At 44.9% G+C, this 20129-nt stretch overlaps 1 protein-coding gene across 1 annotated transcript in view; it reads right to left on the reverse strand.

Moving 5' to 3' along the window:
• Positions 1–3495: 3495 nt before the first annotated feature.
• The window catches only part of LOC104047725 (uncharacterized), a 34585-nt gene continuing 17951 nt past the window's right edge, over positions 3496–20129 (reverse strand). Inside the window, exons 2-7 of the mRNA XM_064466521.1 lie at positions 18984–19978; positions 12595–12646; positions 12392–12494; positions 11011–11174; positions 6895–7140; positions 3496–6293 (exon numbers count right to left, since the gene is read on the reverse strand). Of these exons, the coding sequence (XP_064322591.1) occupies positions 5556–6293; positions 6895–7140; positions 11011–11174; positions 12392–12494; positions 12595–12646; positions 18984–19978 (2298 nt within the window). The 3' untranslated portion in view covers positions 3496–5555. The remainder of the gene's footprint in view (positions 6294–6894; positions 7141–11010; positions 11175–12391; positions 12495–12594; positions 12647–18983; positions 19979–20129) is intronic.

The raw sequence follows: 20129 nt of genomic DNA on the forward strand, positions 1-20129 counted from the left end.
CATCGATATCTCTACAGGATTTATGACAAATGATGTAAGCGAGAAACTATTAAATAGAACTCATTTTTGTCACCAAGATGACTTCAGGATGCTAGTAAATAAAAAAGTTTACTACTTTTAAAAAAGTGGATGCTACTTTAATTTCTTGCAACACCGTAAGCGCTGACGTGACAAGCGTTATACCACTGCTGATTTAACAGCAGGCTAGAGAGAATGATTGCCGTGTTGTGTTCATCTTTACAATGATCCAGTTTGTCCAAGCGGTAAGATTTAAAATGGCTACTATTAATAGAATTTTTTCTGAACAGAACTTTTTTCCCCTTGCTGAGTGAACAGGAGCACTTGTCTGCGTCCCTTTCTGCCTGAGGTGGAAGACAGTCGCGCCAGCGTTGTTAAGCTTCACGTTGCAGTTTAGCATCGTAGGATTTTTGCACCCTTCCATTTCCATACTTGAAGCTGGATATCCTTTAATGTTGTAGCTAATCTGTATTGCTGCTCTTAAGCCAGCTGTCATTTGTTCTTCGGCCTAAATTTACGAGAAATTCAAACCCAGGTTAAGTAACGTAAAAGGGCAAACGCTGCGTTGTTCTGTACGCCGTAAGGACGAGCTGGCGGACCTTAAAAGTTGTAATGGTTTTGGCTTGCCCTGCCCTTACATTGGTGGATTTGTGTTTTATACTCCATTATGCCAACAAATGACTTGTGACTACTTTAGTTTGAGGAGGCTGCTGACTTTGGATTTATGCCCTATCGAGTGATCAGTTCTGGCACAGCATAAGCTCTTCCAAGCACTTCCTCCATAATAATAAAAGAATAAAGGAAGATGGTAGGACGATGACAATACAGGGCCCTTTGCAGCTGGAATAGCTGGCAGCATGCTAATCTCAACAGTCGGTGTTAATCTGAGAGCCCTCGGTGTGTCTCGAGTGTTTGAATCAGCAACTGTGTAGGATAATTTGTGTGTCAGCTCCGATATTGTTTGAATTTAGTAGAAAAAGCTTGGCATTTGACGCTCAGAGATCAGTCATTAGCTCGCTCACTCTGCAGACAAAATACATCCATTTTGTATCAATTTCTAGTCTTCAGCAGAAGTGGGTAGTGCAGATGGCTTAGCCTACTGCAAGGGCTTAGGGAAGTAAGTTGATGCAAGTAAAAGGAGTTAGGCATTTGAGAAGGGAATGCTCAACTCTAAATTATGCTCTGAAAATCTGCTTTCTTACGGCCTCGTAGAACGTTCTCCTGGAAGGGGGCCTTATTTTGTACAGTCTGCCCTCTAAAAATAAACCAACAGTCGCTGTGTTACTGGAAGTTATGAAAAGGATTTCTTGATCTTAAAAAGAATGTGTGGGGATTTTGCATTTTTTCCACCTATTTTATCTAACATTCTTTCTGCATGATGTTTGGGAGCTGAGATACCACTCACACAATTCCAAGGAATAACTTCTGAAGAAAACTAATTATACTCTTTCCCACAGCAATGCTTAATATGCAAAGATGGCATCTAAATCTGCTTTTCAGGTCATCCTTCCTTTCTTTACACTTCACCATTTTGACTTTCAATGAGGTAATTTCACCCTTAAGCTCATTAGTTTCCATAGGAAATGAATTATAAAATTGCTAAGTGTGCCATATGATGTTTAACATCAAAGACATTTCTAGACAGACCATGAATGTATGTTGAAGCTATATTTGGTCTCTGTTGGGTGTTCTTTTCAGTGCTGCTGAGTTTCAGTTGCTTTCGTTAGGTAAGTCTTGGCTTAGGACTTAGCTTTTTTTTCCCCTTGCCGTCCAAATTAATCTTTAATTGTTTAGAATAAAAGTCTAGTAACCGACAGGACTATTTGAGTCAAATGTGTTTTGTTATGGCTCATGTGCCCTTCTCATGGGGGGGGAAAAACCAAACCCAAAAGGTTACGAGCAGGGTGCCTCATAGCCAACTGCTCTTAAAGAAAAGGAAACCTCAGCTCACGTTTCTGCTAAGAAGTTATAAATGGATTTTTCCTGCTGAATGCTACTCTGAATCTTCAAAGGTAGGATGCGTTAGCTGCATGTTACATCTTTTGGATTATTTTCCCACCGGGCCTCCATTCTCAACCATTTTAACTACCTGACAGTAAGAAACCCAGCACCAAGGGTTCTTGACAGCTCGTATAGCTTCGAGCTTTTATTTTGAAGCTCTGTTTCAACAACAAAAAAATAGGAATGCCCATGTACTTTTGTCCTATTCAATCTACCGAATGCATTGGCTGGAGGGATTGCCTGGCATATTCCAGAATAATTAATTTTTTAAAAGTTAACATGATTCAAATCCAGTTTTACTGAAAAGAATACTCCTGTTTGTTAACTCCGTAACATTTTTGGACATTTTTTTCCCCATGCAATTGTGATTGAAACTATTTTCCTCCTCTCCAGCAAGCGTTCAGCGTGCTTATCCCAGTTGCTGCTTCGTTACGGTATGCAAAACAGCACAGTGACCTGACGGCACTGCCACAAAGGTAAAACTGAGTCCCGAGCCCGTGCAGGGGTTGTGAGGTTTTCTGTCATTAAAAAGTGGCACCATAGCTCTCGGGGGTAATGTAGCTGTTAGGAACAAAAATGCCATGAGTAATACTATTTAAAAACCGATCCTAGATGACATTTACTGCTGGGGCTCTTAGAGCACTCCATTCCGCACAGAGCTGTCAGAGTTTCTTAAATTCGCGCTATGACTTTTTTTTGAAGAGTACGGGTGGAAGCTGGTTCTGTTCCGGGGGGGCTGGGGGGGGAAAGGAGGATTTCAAAACAGGTCCTTTAGGTGTAAGAGGAAGGAAATATTATATAAACTCTTTGCAGATACAAAATAAACCACAAACACCTCTTTAGCGGTTAACTTTAGCGATCTGCCTAAAAAAAATAGGAACTTCAAAAGGCAATTCAGGAGCGTGAGTCTCCCACGTGTTGCGCTCCTGGCTCTTCGGGGCTGGGCTTTGCCTACCAGCTGCGGGCACCGCTTAGGCCTTAGCCTTCGGTGTCTTCCAGGGGCAGAAGACATCACCTTGGAATCGTTTGGTGTATCGGCCACATCTGCTCTGAGAACAAGCAGCATTGTCCAATACTGCATATTCTTCAGGAGGACGGCCTCTCTCTATATATACACATTATATAGCCCATGCTGATTGTACGGCACAGGATTTAGTGTCCCGGGTACCACCGGCTCTACGCCGCTACAGCAGGCAGCAATGATGGAAGAGGTGCACGGCGTTAAGATAAGCGGCGTGTGAAAGGAAATCCCAACTCCCACAGCAAGCAGCCTCCGGCAGCGGTCTTCACAGGTTTAGAAAGCTCCGTTCTTTGGTTACACCGACAGGTAGCGGAGGAAGCGAGCGTAAACAACCACCTCGGTATCTCGCCAGGTTACCCAGGAGAAATCAAACAGGGTCTAATCCTCGGGTGGCGGCTGACTGAATGATGCAGCGGCTTTTGTGCTCGTGCCGTTGCAGCAGCTGCTGGGGGGGCTGTACTGGTGCACGCCATGCGATGTACTGGTGCGCTGAGGCAGTGCTCATACAGCTTAGTCTTGCAGCAAAATAAACAAAAGCAGTGTCGTTACATTGTAGAAATGAATAGTTAAGGACGCTTTTATTGAAAAAGCCACTTTTTCCAGCCCTTCAAATGTAGCTATTGTCAATAACTGAACACAAGTGCTTTTCAAAAGTAGATTTTAGTACTTCAATTTTTAGAAATGTAATAAGTAACAGAACATTGACTCTGAATTACAATGTATATGAATTTAATGCAGTGGAAGTTATTATTAGAGTACTGAAGACTTCTAAATATTTCCTTAAATCATAAATATATTAACTCTTCCCTTTGAATCATGTAGCATTAATTAAAAAAAAACAACAAACAAAAACAACAACAAAAAAAACCAGCAGAACAACAGCAACAAAGAAAACCTCAACTTTGAGCCAGACCTTTGTGCTTCAAAACTGTTCAACAGAGTCTGGTAATAACAAATGCAGAGACTTGGTTGCTGTTCGTGTTTGAGTCAACTGCTAAAGGGCGTATGCTTTTGCTCGCACTGCTCCCAGATGCAAGGCTTCTGTGCCTACGTAGACACCTAAACACACACACAAAATAGAAGGCAAAACCTACAGTCTTGTGTTGCGTAGCTCAGGCATTAATAGGTGGCAAATGGAAGCTGTAACAGCAGGTGAAATCATAAATAGTTCAGTTAAATATTTCAGGAATCAGACTTAAATGCCTTCACATAGAAGGATTAAGATAACTCGAAGCACACTGTGGCTGATATAGGGCAAGACTTGTACTGACGATTTCTTTCTGACACCTGTTTTATGACATACAGTTGCTTAAAAACAATGTGCTGTGTCAGCTGCAAAATACAGCTTCATAAGGGATTTCTTTCATTTAAGAAAGCAAAATAATTCCAGGTTGTGGGCTGAACATGCAGGAGTCTCTTGGAAAGATAGGAAAATATCACCAGGAGGCAATTAAAATACTGATGGGGTTATTAAAGGCAATAGGATTAGCAGGCTTCCCTTCGGTTCAGTGTTCCATTGAGCGCCTTGGATTTGTAATCAGGGAGGCACAGCCACTTAGTAGTTCGTTTCTAAAGAAAGTGAGCGCTCCAAGTTTGCCCCACTTAATTTTGTCTTTTAAGTCTTGCCTGCTAAAGGGAGGGAAATAGTTCTCTAGTCAATGTGCGTTACCAGCAATAAATAGCTGGTGGATATAGCAGCAGAGCAGCTGCAAATATCCGTGTTGGATGCTGAAGACTATTCCTAGTGTCTCAGTGTTTTTGTACACATGCTCCTGTTGCCATGAGGAGTCACTTAAAAATGCAGTGGCCTGAGGTGGTTTAAGCCCATGTAGATGTAACAAAGATAAAGCTACATCAGCCTTTTATAGCACTAGCATCCAGTATGGGTTGCGTAGCTTATTGGTACACTTCTCTAAAGAGTTAGGACATGAGACAATCATGGTCTTTAATACTAGAGGTGCGAATGCTTGGTAAAGTCTGTGCTAGAGTGTAGAAGTTACAAAATGCTTAAAATTATGTTTACAAAAACTGTATGCAAACATGCACGATTGAATTCTTACCCTTGGCTTGGCAAGGCTTGGATTGTACAGGCATAGCTATAAACAGAATTTAACTCATAGCTCCCAGCAGAAAGGCTCAAGTGATACCACAGTGACAGAGGACTGATTTACATTTCAGATATAAACCCCGATGTAACCGTCTCAGACGCTTCCCGGTTCTCATTCCAGAAAAGGTTTTCTGAAGTACCTTTTCAGAGGATGCTTTCTTGTAGAAACCACATCATAATTTCATGCAGAAGAATAGAGAGGAGGTTAGTGAGCGTAAGGGAAGATGGCATTTGGGCTGTGCTATGGCACGTGTCCTCGTAATCTCAGTCCCAGCGGGTGGGAAGCAAAGACTGCTCCTAACGAAGTTGCACCCATCTATGACTGCCACGCTCGCCTACCCGGCACAGCTTTCACCCTGGTCGCTCCCTCTTGCCTCTGTTTTTGTGAGCTGATGTTTTCCGAGGACATCACTGGACTGAAGCTTGGCATAGCGTAGGAGCAGCTGCAGTGTCACAGTTCTGTGGGGTCTCGGTAGTATTAGCATCTGCAGCTGCTGAGCTCTGCTGGTCCCTGGAAGAGCTAGGGGCCCTCACGTGACCTTTGTATAAACCAGGGGATTTTGCCCAAAGGGGGAGATTTGCCGTGAAGCTGGCAGAGCTGTTCCCCTCAACAGTCAGAACCGCCGGCTGTTTGTCTGGCACAGCTGGAGCATACGCAGCATTTTGCTCTGACAGATGATCTCCACATTGACTAAGATGCTCTGCTAGGACCAGGGGCTGCTGATCATCCCCTTCTTCAGAAATCACAAAAACTGGTTTGTTTTTATCGGTTTCTGCCATAAGCTCCTTTGTTTTCGAACCATTGACCAAGTTGATTTTCAGTGGGTTGGAGCTCTCTAGAAGATTTTTGGGGCTTTGGCTGATAACTGGAGATGCTGCCACTAGATGCCTCGAGGGATCCAAGGACCTCACCTGTTTGCTGTCAGGGGAACTGGCTAAAAATCCAAAATAAGGGTTCCCAAATCTGGATTTCTTCAAATTGCAGGAGCTTAGCTTCCTCTGCCTTTGTGCAGACAGAGTGAGGGGGTATGAGGCATTGCTGGCAGATGAACCTGAGTAGATGGTCTCTGATGCTCCCTCTATCTCAGTGGCTGAGATTACCTTTCTGGTCGGGACACCTTGGGATCTGGCAGCTGTAGGAAAACCCTGCGCAAAATAATAACAGATCAGTAGACATGCCATGAAATGCAGTTATCTTGAGAAACTTTGATCCCAAGGGAACTAAAAGTTAAAACTCCTGCTTATGTTAGAGGTGAGATGCATTCCTTAGCAAAACCCTATGTTATTACTGTAAAAAAGAAGAAACATACTCTATTAGCTTTGACGATTACGGTCAAAGAGACCTAGATATCCCTCCCACACCTACGGATTCCTTGCAATGCAATAGTAATACGTCAATTAAAATTAAATTTAAGACATAACCAGAAGGAAAAAAGGTACATGTCAGAACATTCAGTGAGATAATCTAGTCTGAAGGCATTTTTGGATGTTTTTCTGGACTGGGAATAATTTCTTAACCAGCTTACTGCTGGAAAATACAGCTTCTTAGCACTTCAGGAAAGCCTGAATAAATTACAATATAGTTAGGCAAATAGTTTCCCATACACCAAGCAAGACACACTGAAACACGTATTGCAGGTTGGAGAGGCAAAGCAGGCCGGGGGAAACCGTGTCCCATCAGCGAGCGGCTCGGGGTACTGGGGCCCAGTCCCCGACCGCCACGTCCTCCCCTCCTTGCAGGACTTACACTGTTGTCAACCAGCTTCGTGAAGGGACTGTTGGTGGTCCAGCTACACCATTTTTTCTGTAGCTGTGGTATTGGAGCCAGGAAGTCGTGGAAAGTGCGGGCACTCCACGTGCGTTGTCTGGGACAGTGACTTTCCAGCGGGACGGTCCCCTTCTCAACAGCATCCGCTCCGGCAGCCGTGTGATCAGACGCCAGCCAGTCAGACACAGAGGCCGGGCTTGTGACACTTCTTTTTAGGTTTTTGTCCTGGAAAGAGTAAATAAAGGTCGGTTACGGCATCCTTCCTCAAAAGGTTTTTAAAACACTCTAAAAATACACTGTTATTGCAAGAGACTGATTTCTTCAGTGGTTCTCTTCTCGGGACAAGGCACAGGAATGCAACGTCTTGCTCTTCCAGCATGTTCCCAAAGTCCGCTGGCTTCCCCAGATGAAAGTTTTACCTTGTTTCCCCAGTTTCAGGTTTAACAATGAACTGGGAAATCTCAGTTTACGTATAAAGTCCTACCACTAGCCAAATCATCAAATATGTACGGCTTTATTTTACAGGAGGTATCTGACAGATCAGAGTAGTAAACTTCACTGTGTAAAACCATAATTCTTCCACTCCTCTTGGCTCTTGGAAGGCTCCAGATATGTCTGTCTGGGGAAACAAAACCTCAAGGGGCCCGCTGAAGGAAACCCAGAAGCAAGCAACAAGAGAACCGACGTCTCAAGATCGCATGATTCAGGAGGGAGGATTGAAGTAAGTGGTGCTCGTTATGCTACGTTAGGGAAGAGTTAAGAAAATAAAAAGAATTAAAAACAAAGGAAAGGGAATAATCTGTTCTTGGTACCTGTGGTGAATAGAACGAGAAGCACAAGACCTAGATTGGAGCCAAGGAAATTTCGTTTCCCGTAAGAAATGCTTTTCAGGTGGAAAACATGCTTCAGCAGTGGAACAAGATGTCCAGACAGGTGTAAAATTGGCATCATCAGCAAGTGAGATCACATTAAATCATTGTCACCAGCTCTGTATAAGGCAGAGTTGATCCGACATGGGAAGGGACTATAGACGACTTCTAAAGATCTCTTACCTACTTTATAAGTTCCAATGTTATATTTAAAATCACAACTTTTGTCCTTAATATTGATGTGGGTTTAGAGGCAGAAAAGTTAAAGAATCCCCGACTGTCCTGTGAATCTCCTTTCACTCTTACTAATACTTCACCTGTTATTTATATAAGCCTCCTGTTCCACAACTCTATATGTATTTTTACTTTTCAGCTGTGCGAATATGGTTGTCACGAGAAGAATGTGAAATCCACATTCCCAAAGTTTACATAGTCCTTAAAGGGGGTCTGAAATAAATCCCACAGAGTCCTGGATTTAAAAGTCCTGAGGAACCAGAAACTTGTCATTTGTTATTTCTGAGAAAATCAATCTCTCAAGTTTCTGCAAATCAAATAAACTTTAGTTAAAAGGTCATGTTGGAAATGGACAGGCAGAGAGGCAAGAAATTAGCTACTACAGCAGAAAGAAAATCTCAGGAGGAAGCTGGGAGAGGCTTCAGGCTCTGGATAAGTTTGTTTCGAAGTTAAGCTCTTAGTCTCAGATCTAGTTAAAGTAACAATCTTGATTTATAAATTTACAAGCCAGCTGTCTTCTCCACAGAAGCCTCTTCAGGCTTTCTGGGGATTAATTATTCTAATATTATTATAAGTATCTCCAAACTGGGGTAAAAGCCAGGCGCTGGTTTTGAGATAGATATACTGGAAGTAGCTACAAAGATGAATAATGTATTTTCTAGATTTTTGAAAATGTTTTAGCAAAAAATGTTTCTTAAGCCTCCATGATGATACCCTTTACTCAAACCTTTGTATCTGAAACTTGTAATGTCTGACTAGAAGTCGGAGGTCATAGCTGTCGCTTAGCCAAAGGCTGAACTTAAACCAAACAGGACTTAGAAAGCCATGAAGCCACCTCAGAAGCCACCTGAAAGCCCTCCTGCCCTCCGCCTCCTCACGCTCGTCCACGTACAGAGACGTGTGTTTGCTCTCCCAGCTCCTGCCTCCTGACAGAGGATCGATTTCTTCAAATGGGATTTAAAAGCTAAAAAGCAAAAGCCAGTTTATCGCTGGCTCCCACCAGCAGAGCTGAGGCTCATGCTTACCGGGGGGCACCAGACCAAGTGCCCAGCCACCATTTCTCAGTGAAAATACCAGGATAATTTTTTTAATGAAAGCTCCTTATAGCTTGCTTTGTCTAGTCGAGCATTTTGGGTAGGGTGAGTCTGATGGCGTTATTAACTGAAGGCTTAGGATTTCACATGTCTTTTCACATGAGGATAACATCTTGGCTCCTGCCAAGAAAGTGGCTACGCTCCAGCGCTCGCCTAGCGCTGGTCCACAAAAGCTACGCACCATACCCTCTGCAGGGCTCAGAGGCTAAAGTCAGGAGCTGGCTGGCCAGCTGCATTTTACACCCTAAAAATACACATTTAGAAATTAAACTGTAAACATGTTTATTTCTACATCCAGTAACCCTGAGTAACTCCAGTGGCCTGAAAGGATCCCGTTTGAGCACAGGTTTGTAATTAGCCTGCTGTGCTCAATTTCCACCCCCGTTGGAGATGATAGTCTTCAGCTGTGGGGAAAGACCCGGAGCTTTTAAAGAGGCCCTTTCATCCTTCCCGAGTAGGTTTTCTGCTCCCTAAGGGGTTTGGTTGAGTGCAGCAGCTCACTTGTGTGCAGCATGGACATCACTGAGAAGGAGATGAGATGCCTCCTGAGTTAATACTCTGGTAAATCACTTTAATTCTCTGGGTTACCTTCACTTAGAACTGTTTTAACACTAAGTTACATACATATGTTACACATGCATAAATCTCCTCTGATAGATGGCTTGCAGAAGGGAATAGCAGAATACAAATGTTCTTCTTCAAGTGTATTTGTTTATTCTGACTAAAGTGGGGAAAAGAGGAAGAACGAGGGGTTTCCCTCCTGTCTAGAAGCTGTATTTGTATGTGGCTGCCACCAGGTGAAGCTCTCTCCTCTGGGAAGGACGGAGGAGCGCAGGTGTTCCAGGGTGCCCAGTTTGGGCACCAACACAGCTCCCAGCACCCTGCCCTGCAGAAGGTAATGTGCTGGGGCAAGGGAAGGCACCAGGGCTCTTTTCCCTGCTTTCCCTCTCTCTGTTAATCAGTGTGGCTGGCTGGAGGCAAAGCTTAGCACGTGTCTTATGCTAGCGTAGGAAAATCCTGACCAGCCTGGCCTCCTGGCTAACTTCCTAATCAAGTGCAGGGATACAGAATGCTTTTGTTTTGTAAACTGTGACAGAAGTATTACACAGACTGTCCTCAGGCATGTGAGTTCCTTGGCTGGTTGTTCCTCCTCTTGTGGGAAAAAGAGAGGGCACTGGAGAGGAGAGTATTGACCTGGGAAAGGCTTTAATACAGACTGGTAATGGATGTGCTCTGTCAGGCGCTACGCTCGAGGTTGAAGAGGTGGCAGCCAGACCTGAGGCTTTGGAGCTTTCATCTGTTTCTAAACAAATAATTGAAGGAGTGCAGGGCAAAGAGCTAAAATAAGAGAGAACTTACTGAACCGATTCAGGTTTCTGTGTGTGGATTTGAAAGGACCCTGGTGCTTTCACTTGAAGTGCTTGATTTTTTTTGGAGTATATACTGCTAATTTTCACAACAGCCTGGTGAAATAAGGTAACTAGCTTTCTGAGGAGCTGAGTAACTTCCCTGACCACTTGGTAGCAGTGGGCAGGAGCGGGTCTGACTCCCAGGTCCTTCAGTTGCTACAAGTGATGTTTTTAATGGAACATCATCTTTGCCAATTAGCATATTTCTGAGGGCTGGTCCTACCACCTGCTGGCAGATCTCTGCATTATCACCTATTGGATCCAAGGTAAACTCCTGCACTTGCTCTTCTCAAAGCTGGGAAGATGCTGGCTTGGGAGATCGCAGCCTACATCGTTTGATGGCAACTGGGCTCAAGGGTTAGGAGAACTGCCTGCCTCGGTCACGACCATTCTTGCGAAGTGGGCAGTAAGCATAAATGGACAGATATGACAAGTGCTGCCCAAGAGGGCCACCTGTGGCTTGCTAGAGGTGCCGAAGAGTGTTGCTACCTGTATTCTGTAGGTGGTAAAGCTCAGCCCGCTGGCCCCAGGTCCAGCAGAAATAATGAACACTTCGTCGCTCCCAGTCTCGGTGGTCACTGCGGATGTGGAGGAGGGTACATCTGGGTCAGTGTCCTGAGGAGACCGTTCTGTGCTGCCTCCGCAGGAAGTGACTGAGAAAAGAAGAAAATCAATAATGACTGCTTGCAAGAGTCCAAAACATCTGTTCCTAACTCCTCCGTGACAAACCCTCCTCCCTCTCTCCCCAGACAATCTAGAGCAGGCTTTGGCTGTGTGTTGCACCAGCCAGAACAAAATTCAAGCCAACAGTTTGCTCTCCTGAAACTGCAAGCTTTTAAAAACAAAACAAAAGGGGAGGAACACCCTTGGGTCTGCTTTCTAATAACGACAGACCCAAACTGAAATACTTCATACTAAACACACGGAGTTGTGCTGCAGATCAGAAACTTGCGGATTTGCTCAGCTTATGCTTTATTTGTATTTACTCATCCCTGTTAACACTGGGAGCTGTGCTTTTTTGCTTAAACCCTAATGATGCTGCTCCTACAGGCAGCCTTGCTCTCCAGGGACTGCCACAGGGTTGTGTGAGTGCGTGTGTCCCCAAAGCCTGTCCAACTGGGCCAGGCCAGGCGAGCTCTGGCTGCAACCTCCTCGATGACTTTTCCGAAGAAGGAGATGTGAAGCTGTCATGGTTGGGAGCACAGGATTAGCTTTTTAGGAAGATATCCTTGTAATGGCTGATGGTTGAGTAGAAAACCGAAGGGGTGTAGCAACACATGACCTAGCTCCCCGTTGGCCCTCACCAACCAAAAGGGGCACTGATGCAATTCATGTGTTGTGACTCAAAATTGCAGCAAGTGACGTTATCTGCAGCTCAGCTGGGGTCTCTTGTGGTTGAAACGCTCTGTGAAGTAAATGTCATCTAAAGCAGTCTCATTCATAAAGCCCTTCAGAAGTTAGCTCCAGGAGTCAAGTTGTCCAAAGCCAATGTAAGCATTGTAAAACCCATCCTTCTTAGTCAAGGTTAGGCGCAGGGCAGGTGAAACTCTTCCACGGTTTATGGGTCTTTATAAGTTGTTTGTTGCTTTGCTAACCCAGTGTCTCTGCAATGCCATGTGCTACTACAGCTCTTGTTGGCAGTGTCCTGGAGCTGTGCTTGTGCGTGCTCCTTGCCAGGGGAATTACCCTACCAGCAAGGGGGGAGAGCAGCAAGGAATAGTTCCCACAACAAAGGCTTTCTGCTGGGAAGTGGCTCTCCAGCTGTGCATGGGCAAGACAGCGAGGAGGACTGCAGGGAAGAAATGATCTGATTAACTGGTCAGGGGCTACGGGGTGCCCTGACCTGCTCCCGCCACTGCCCCGTGCTTACCCGCCTGCTCCCGGCTGACAGAGTGGTTGTTGTTTTCATTCTCCCGACTTGGCACCACCAGCTGGAGCTCATTGATATCAACGGCGGAGTTCTGGATCCCATTCTACAACTCAGAACATGCCCCAGTAAACATCATCAGATAAACAGTGCAACAGCCAATATGAAAGAGAGAAACAGAAATTGCTGAAGCCATTAGCACTAACCTCCTGGTCACCGCAAGCGCTGGATGAGCTCCTTTTGGGGCATGTTCTCTGCCTGTAAAGGAGAGACAGCAACAACAACAAGAAGCCCACAAGTAAGTTAAAGACCCACAGAAGGGAAGGTCTCAGCTGCGCTCATCCTGCGAGGGGGACCCACCAGGTTACGAGCTCTCCTGCCTACAGGAGCATCCAAAATACTTGCCAAGACTCAGGGCAACAAGGCCTGTAGGCCAGGGGAGAAAATGATATGCTCATGTAGTGGAAAGTCAGCTGAAGAAGAGAAGACCCTGTCACCTTCTTCCCATGATCACTGCCAAAGCAGGAACAGAGGTCAGACCTCTGCCAAGTCCCACCAGGCTCCCCCCTGCCGGCTGCTCTTTCACGTCGGTAACTAAATAGTGGAACCGAAATCCTGCCTTTGGTCTGGGCAGTGACATCTTTCTTACCCTGTTAGACAGAATATTTCCTCTGTGTAGCCAGTACTGTGTGCTAGATTATATTTAGCAAGCAGAGAGCGTCAGATGTTGTTCATCTGTATGAACATTTTATTAAAAGACAGCGCTATGGCAGATGATTACTGGGCAGACGTGCCTCTTGGCTGAAGGGAGACAAAAGCAGGTTCTTAACAATTTTTTCATATTTTTACTAAAACTGAGATTATGAAACAACTAGTGTTATTTACTTTTGGATTAATAAGATGTGAAGATGTCACAGAGAAAGGCTGGCGGTAATGAACGTGATAATGACTGAAGCAAGTGTATTTTGTCTTTGTGTACTGTGGTTCTCCATGGGACTGTGCAAAGATGCGTGGGAGGATTAAGGCACTGACCAGACAGGATGGGACTGGTGTTAGTTTTCCCTACTATCTGTGCTGTTGGCTGGCATTTCCCCTCTTGTTGGAGGGGTTGGTTTGTTTTAAGGCATGTAATCTCCTCTATGCAAGTTTCTTTTGTTAGTGATGTGTTGAAGCCAAGATTTCAAGTGTACAGTCATCATTTCATTACTGTTTGTTTTTAAGAATGGGGACTCAGAGGCCACCTGATGAGGCTGGCTGGGAGCTGGCGTCTGCTCCATCTCAGGGTTGTGGGTTTCATTCCTTCACCGTATCATTGGATCTCTTAAAAAATGCTTATTGACTGACAAGTGAATTGAAGGAGAAAAAAATCCCATGACGCAGCCCCAGCGCTATCCCTAGTGAATACAGAGAAGACTACAGAAAAAGAGGAGAGCGAGTTGGCACTGGAGAGTTTAATCCAGACTTGGTACAGATGGATAGCTGCTACTCCAGGAGGCACAATGGCATCGGCCAACGCTTGGGCTCCTTGGGGGAACTTGGGGCTGAAGCAGGGAAGGTTCTTCCTTAATGCACCGATTCAGGAAGGGGGAGCAGGGAAAGGCTTCCATGTAGGAGTGGTGATGCCTTATCAAGCAAGATCAAACCCAGTAGGAAATACTCCAGAGTGGAAAATGTGTATGTAAATAGTCACGCACACCCCAGAAGCTCTCATTTGGCAACAGAACCATTCCAGCAGGAGTCACCTGGCAAAACATACCCCAAAATAATGAATCGGTGCGGTGGTCAAGGCATTCAGGTAGATGGTGGGAGAACTATGTGTAATTGGCACCTTTTTCCACATTGCATTCACTTTTTTAAAAACTCTTTCCCTCCTCCCAGCTCTTTCCTGCCAAAACCCGTGACAAAAATGTAATCAAATCTGATATTTCTATGAAATATTCTTGTTTCAAATAACTGGCATGTTACAAGCAAATCTGTTAAAATATTCCCCCCCAGGGATTAAAGAGCACAAAGGAAATGTTCTCCTCTAAGAAAACACAACTTAGCACAGATTTCTTTCACACTGAACATCAGGCATTGGCAACCCAGACTTGTCAGTTATCTGGATGGTCTCACTTTTGGGTTTGTTATTTGAACTTTTAGCATGACTTAACAAACAAAGTGTTCGAGTTCTCAGAAAAACAAATGAAAATGTGTTCCTCCGATTCTTGCATACAGCTGTCCCATTTATGAGATATTCATACTCTGGGATAAAGCTGAAAAGATGAAATACCCATTTTAAAAGTCCCAGCAACTGATGGCTGTGATAAACTAGGATAGACAGAGCAAGTTCTGCATTAAGAAACTGAAATACCTTATATCTTCTTGGCTCCTTTCCTTGCCATTCTTTATAAATGTTGTGCTCTACGATATTTAGCAGGCACTGTAACTACTTTGAAATCCCCACTGCAGTCTGGCGGAATGAACCGAAGGGAGGGTAATGTCCCCCAGCAGAGACAAGTTTTCTCCGCAAGTATGGTAGAATAAGGGGGAATAAGAGAAGGAAGAGTCCCATTCTTCCCAAAGCTTAAATTAGGATTAAAGGATGGTAACTGCTTGAAATGTCCCCATTTTAACTATTTCTTCCCTCAGCACACTTTGGGTATCAACTGTCTGATTTCCACTGAACAATTTGATTTACTGTTAAAAACCAACGCACGCAAAGGCTTAGAGTTTCTAGATTCAGCCAACAATTTTGCTGGAAACTTGGAAATTTTTTTTCTTCTATTCAGCGCTGCTGCCACAGCGCCTGGAGGATGCGCTGGTTTGCAGGACTGGGGATCTTACTCTTTCTTGAGCTCGTTCTCCCGTTGGACTACACCTCCCATGGGGTGCTGCAGTACCTTGCCACCGAGGAGTCCAGCGATTTAGATCGGTGCGCAGCTCATGGATATAAAAGAGCCAATGTGCAAATACAGCAGTTTCCATCATTTAAAAGAAGCTGTAATTTTTTTTTTTTTTAAAAAATGTGCTTCATACTCCTCAAGTAAAGCAAAAAAAACTCAAGACTGTTGGAAGCTTTTTGCCCAGCAGGCAGCTCCAGCTAGGCCCGGCTGTCTTAGGTCTCTAACTAACCCAGCCTAATGTGCAGATGGACAGAAATGGGGGTCACAGCTGCAACAGGCAGGCAGGGACTTCTGGGTTGCGCCTAGCACAAGGGTGGCAAAGGAAAGGTCTGGTTTTAGCCCAGAAGTGACTAGGATTCTCTAGGAGAGCATTCTACGGTGAAGGAAAACTTTCACCCCCGGGTGACGATCCGGCCGCAGGCAGCGAGCAGCAGGGCAGCTCGCATGGAGAGATGGCAGCACACGATGACTCGATGAAATAACTGTACACATAGGGGGCTGTAATTGGAAACAGGTCATTGGCAGGCTATGCAGATGTAAAATGCAGTTGCAATCCATGGATTGCAACCATCCAGCAAAAGTCTGACTGCATTGGACAGGATTAAAATTAAATAAGGTGGACATGTCTGTTGTTCTTGGGGCTTGGGAAAGAAAATAAAAAATACCCCATTACTCGAGCCAGGCCTCATGGCCAAAAGTAATTAGAATTATTGGCCAACTAACAACTGAAGCTTTCATTCCCTCGCCAAACAGCAAACAAAAGCTGCAGTGTGGCAGAGACTTGGAGTTTCCCCAGAGAGCTTTGCCCTGGCTGAATGCAATGAGCCCGAGCAGACACTGCTGACGACTTGGTGCATTGGAGGGGCAGTAGGTGCCAAGCCCATCCCGGGCCATTTCTACCCCTGGCAAGGCAGAGCCTGCTACTTTTAGCTGAGCAAGAGCAGCAGATAGAAACGGAAAAAAAAATACAGCTAAACCTGGTACCAGAGGAACAAGTAAGCTACGATGAGAAAAAGGAAGTGGAAGGCAAATTTACGAGGCCAAGAGCTTGAAGGTTCCTATTAACATCCTTTCCAACGGCATGCTCCAGCCAGGGCGAGTACTATCATGCCTCGGAGAGCTGGTCCCATTTCTGAGCGTGCTGCGTTGTTGAAGCACCTTCATCTCTCCCCCAGCCCACCCCTTGCAGTCCTGATGTTTTCTGCAGTGAGGACAGGCTGTGGCTAATACACATTTGACACCTGACTTCAAGCCCTTACTTAGGGCAAAAAGCATAAAATAGACTTTTGTGGGCTCAAACTAAGAGAAGTTCTGATGTGCTTAATGGCCTCTGCAGTCTTATTCCGAGCTGTGTTAAAAACCCCACAGCTGGAAAGTGTAGGCGAGCTCCAACCAGTGCCGGCGGCTCTGGGGCCAGAGACCAATATCCCCGACACAGTTAGCGCAGTAAAGAGGGGAAGAAAGGCTGTTGCGGTGCAATACAAGCCAGGCTGCTCGGCACAGGTCATGGCTTTGCTCCCACGTGCGTCAGATCTCACTTAATTTCTTGTCAGACTTAAAGCATTTAAGTATTGTAATCAAGGCCTCCCTGGAATAGCACGCGGGGAATATAGGCAGCTGGGATAGTAAAAGGCCTTTCAAGAGGCTAAAGGACTAGGGGTAGTCTCTGTTTATACACAGTCAATAGCTGACTGAGGTACATCTCCCCTTAAAAAAGAAGAGTTGTAGAGCAATGAAAAGGCATAAGTGCCAGTGTTAAGTGAGTCTAATCCTGGTCCTGTGCCACGGGACCCCGGTAGGATGTATTTGCAGTGACAAGAACATACGAACATCTGTATGCGGGGAAAAGAATGCATTCAGTTTTTCTCTGTTGGTGAGCAACAGCAGAATATTACTTTATTTTTGTAAACATCTGACAAGCAAAAAGGCAAATGGTGCACGTGAGCAGCACGGCCTGATTTCTAAACAGGCTGCGCAGGTTAGACTTCAGCCAGTGCAATCTCAGATTGCCGGTATGCTTACTGGTTTGAATAATACTTTGCTTCATGGATAGTTACAGTGACATTAAATAGGGGTAATGGAGCAAGAACAGCCTACTCAACATGTGTATCAGCCCAGACTGCTGCCATAGCGAAAGGGAGCATGTTTCTGTCTCTTTTGAAGACTGGTAAGGGTATAAAAATAAAGTATTTGGTATCTGGAAGACATTTTCCACCAGACGTTTTCCTTTAGAGCTAGCAAAAAATTGTGGTCTAAATTAGTGTTCTGCAAGCTCTTTAAAAAGGAAAAAGGTTAGTTAGATGTAACACATGCAAGTTTAACTCTTACAACTATGAAAAGCTCATACTCTGAAAACAGGAATTTCTATATAGAGCAAGAGAGATTACATTTAAGCTTCACCACCTTGCCCACGTTCTCTTATACCCAGTATGATGGCCTACATTTTGTATTTATTCAGCAAGAGCTAGAAATGCAGCCTCCAAAAGGACAAGGAAAACAAAGCTTCTCTGTGAAACCAACCTCAGTGACCAGGAGTGGCTGGGCAATGCTGAGACCTTTTGGGTTGGAGGATGCACAGTAGATGAGGCAGGGGATGCAGGAAGGGAGAAGACAGCCCCGTAGCATGCTGCCACTGGGAAATGAATGCTGTTACAATACCCAGTCACCACAGTGGAGCCCTGCAAGGGACAGTATTTGTTTCAGTTTACCTGATGTTTCCAGTGAAGTCAAAACAATTGAAAAATACTGTTGGTTTTGACAAAAACCTGGGGAGCCTGGGCTCTGTTCTGAATTTGTTGGAAGGAAAAAAAAAAAAGTCACTGTTTCTACAAAAATGTTTTCATTAGGGAGTTAGTAAGAAAAATGCAAACATATGCTGGGGGGTGGAGAAGCTTTCTCCTGATATAGAGAAAAGAAATACATGAAATAAAAGCAACTGACTGGAGATGTATGCTTTTGTCACTGGCTGGTTTTAGCCATTTAACTAGTTAGCTTCAGGACCTGGCAACTAGCAACCCAGCCCAACCACCAGCTCACTTGACTGTGTGATTTGGGATGATGTTTGGGGACAATCACAGGTACTGCAGCACATCTCTCAGCTCTTCCCTAGCAATCAAAGGGACGTGCAGATGCCCGTTTAACGCATGAAGTGCCTTGGAATTAAAATGTCAGCAGTCTCTGGGATAGAACATGCTACAGACTGGAAAATGTTATTTAGTCTTAATTCTAAGTGGTAATACTTTTGTTATTATTTACTGTTCTGCAGAGCTTTAGTGATGGTTAGAGTCAAACTGTGGAATGACTGTGAAAAGATGCAGTGGCAGCCAGCTCAGCCTGCTCGGGACACTCGGGGAAGGTTGACTTTTCTGTTCTGCATTTGTCCGTTGGCCAGTTAGTGTCCCAAAACTGAGGTTCAAAGGCACCACTGCTGTTGAAACAAAATAATGCCAAGGAAGTGCTCACCCTTCAGGTATTTCTGCAAGAAAAAGAAAATACATTGGAGGCACAGGAGCTGTAGAACTAGGAAAGAAAACTGAGGAGCCTAGGGCAGGAGTAGTGGCTGGCATTGATCTCCTCTGTACCCACGCACTTTACTACGTTTAAAGGACAGCAAGCATTAGCAGAGGGAAGGAAATGTAACTTTGTTTTCTGGTCTTTTCCTCTACGGATAATATCACATGCTCCAAAGGCTCGGATATGCATCATCTTACCTGCAAGCTATGCAGAGGGCAGAGAGCAAAGCAAGTGCAAAGAAAACGATCCCAGTTATAATTGCCAGTATCATCATGTTTTCCTTTCTCTCCTGCCTCACAGCATCTACAGTGCTGGGGTCGGTGATGTTCTTGTATTCGAAGAGCATTGCAAAGCCTCGGCCCCGGTCTGTGGTGGTAATCAGTTCCATGATAACCTCAACCATTTCCAGAGATGAACCAAAGACCATGGTCTTGTTTAAAGGTGAATTTGGTCCACAGAAGCGAGAGGAAAACGTGATGAGATCGGAAACATATAATACATCATGGGGACAGACGTCCACTGCTGACTGTGGGCTGGAGGAGATTTCCACAGGCAGTACTGTTGTGGGAAGAGTCCAGCTCTCTACCGTGACATCATCTCTCTCACTAGCAGCTAGGTGGGCAAGCAAGATTTTCTCCTTCAAATCATCTTCTCTTTCCTGGCCACTGGTGTTTTGCCTCCGCATCGTGGCGCTACCAGCCACAGGGAATGGCAGTCCTTCTGGCTGAGCCTTGGTAATTGCTTTGGGTTCCTTCATCTGCTTGGATTGGTTTTCTTCAGATGCTTGTTTGGCTTCATCTTTTTTTGAGGCAGTTCCTGGAAGTTCATCCAGGTGACTAGCAAGGTCCTTTGACTGATCTCCTGTGCTGCTCAGATTCTGAGCCACCTTTGACATCCAGGTCTGGAGAGAGGGTTTTGTAGTTTGGAGACCAAAGTCCGTGTTTTCCTCAAGAGAAGGCATCTCCTTATTTCCTGACGTAGCAGTGGCTGAAAAGCCATCCCAGGGGGTTGGAGTTTCACTAGAGCTCTCAAAAATGTCAAAGTCAAAAATTTCTAAGATAAGACGGGTTCTCACAGGAATGAAGAATTGCCAGACACAGTGTGTCCCTGGGTAGTAGTTGTTTGGAAAACCTGGTGATAAAATCAGGCCTCTTTCCATCGATTCCACCACTGCACCACAGGAATAATACACCTGGGAAATAAAACAAATAAGCTTACATCTTGCCAGAGATGATAAACAGGATGCAGTCCGCTAGACCCACTGAAGGTCCTACTCTTTTCTTTCCCTTCGGGGGCTGGTCTAAGGTAGCCTCAAGAAAGGGGAAGTCATTAAGCTTGTTCAA

This window comes from Phalacrocorax carbo, chromosome 15, assembly GCF_963921805.1.
Source record: "Phalacrocorax carbo chromosome 15, bPhaCar2.1, whole genome shotgun sequence".
Taxonomy (NCBI): Eukaryota; Metazoa; Chordata; class Aves; order Suliformes; family Phalacrocoracidae; genus Phalacrocorax; species Phalacrocorax carbo.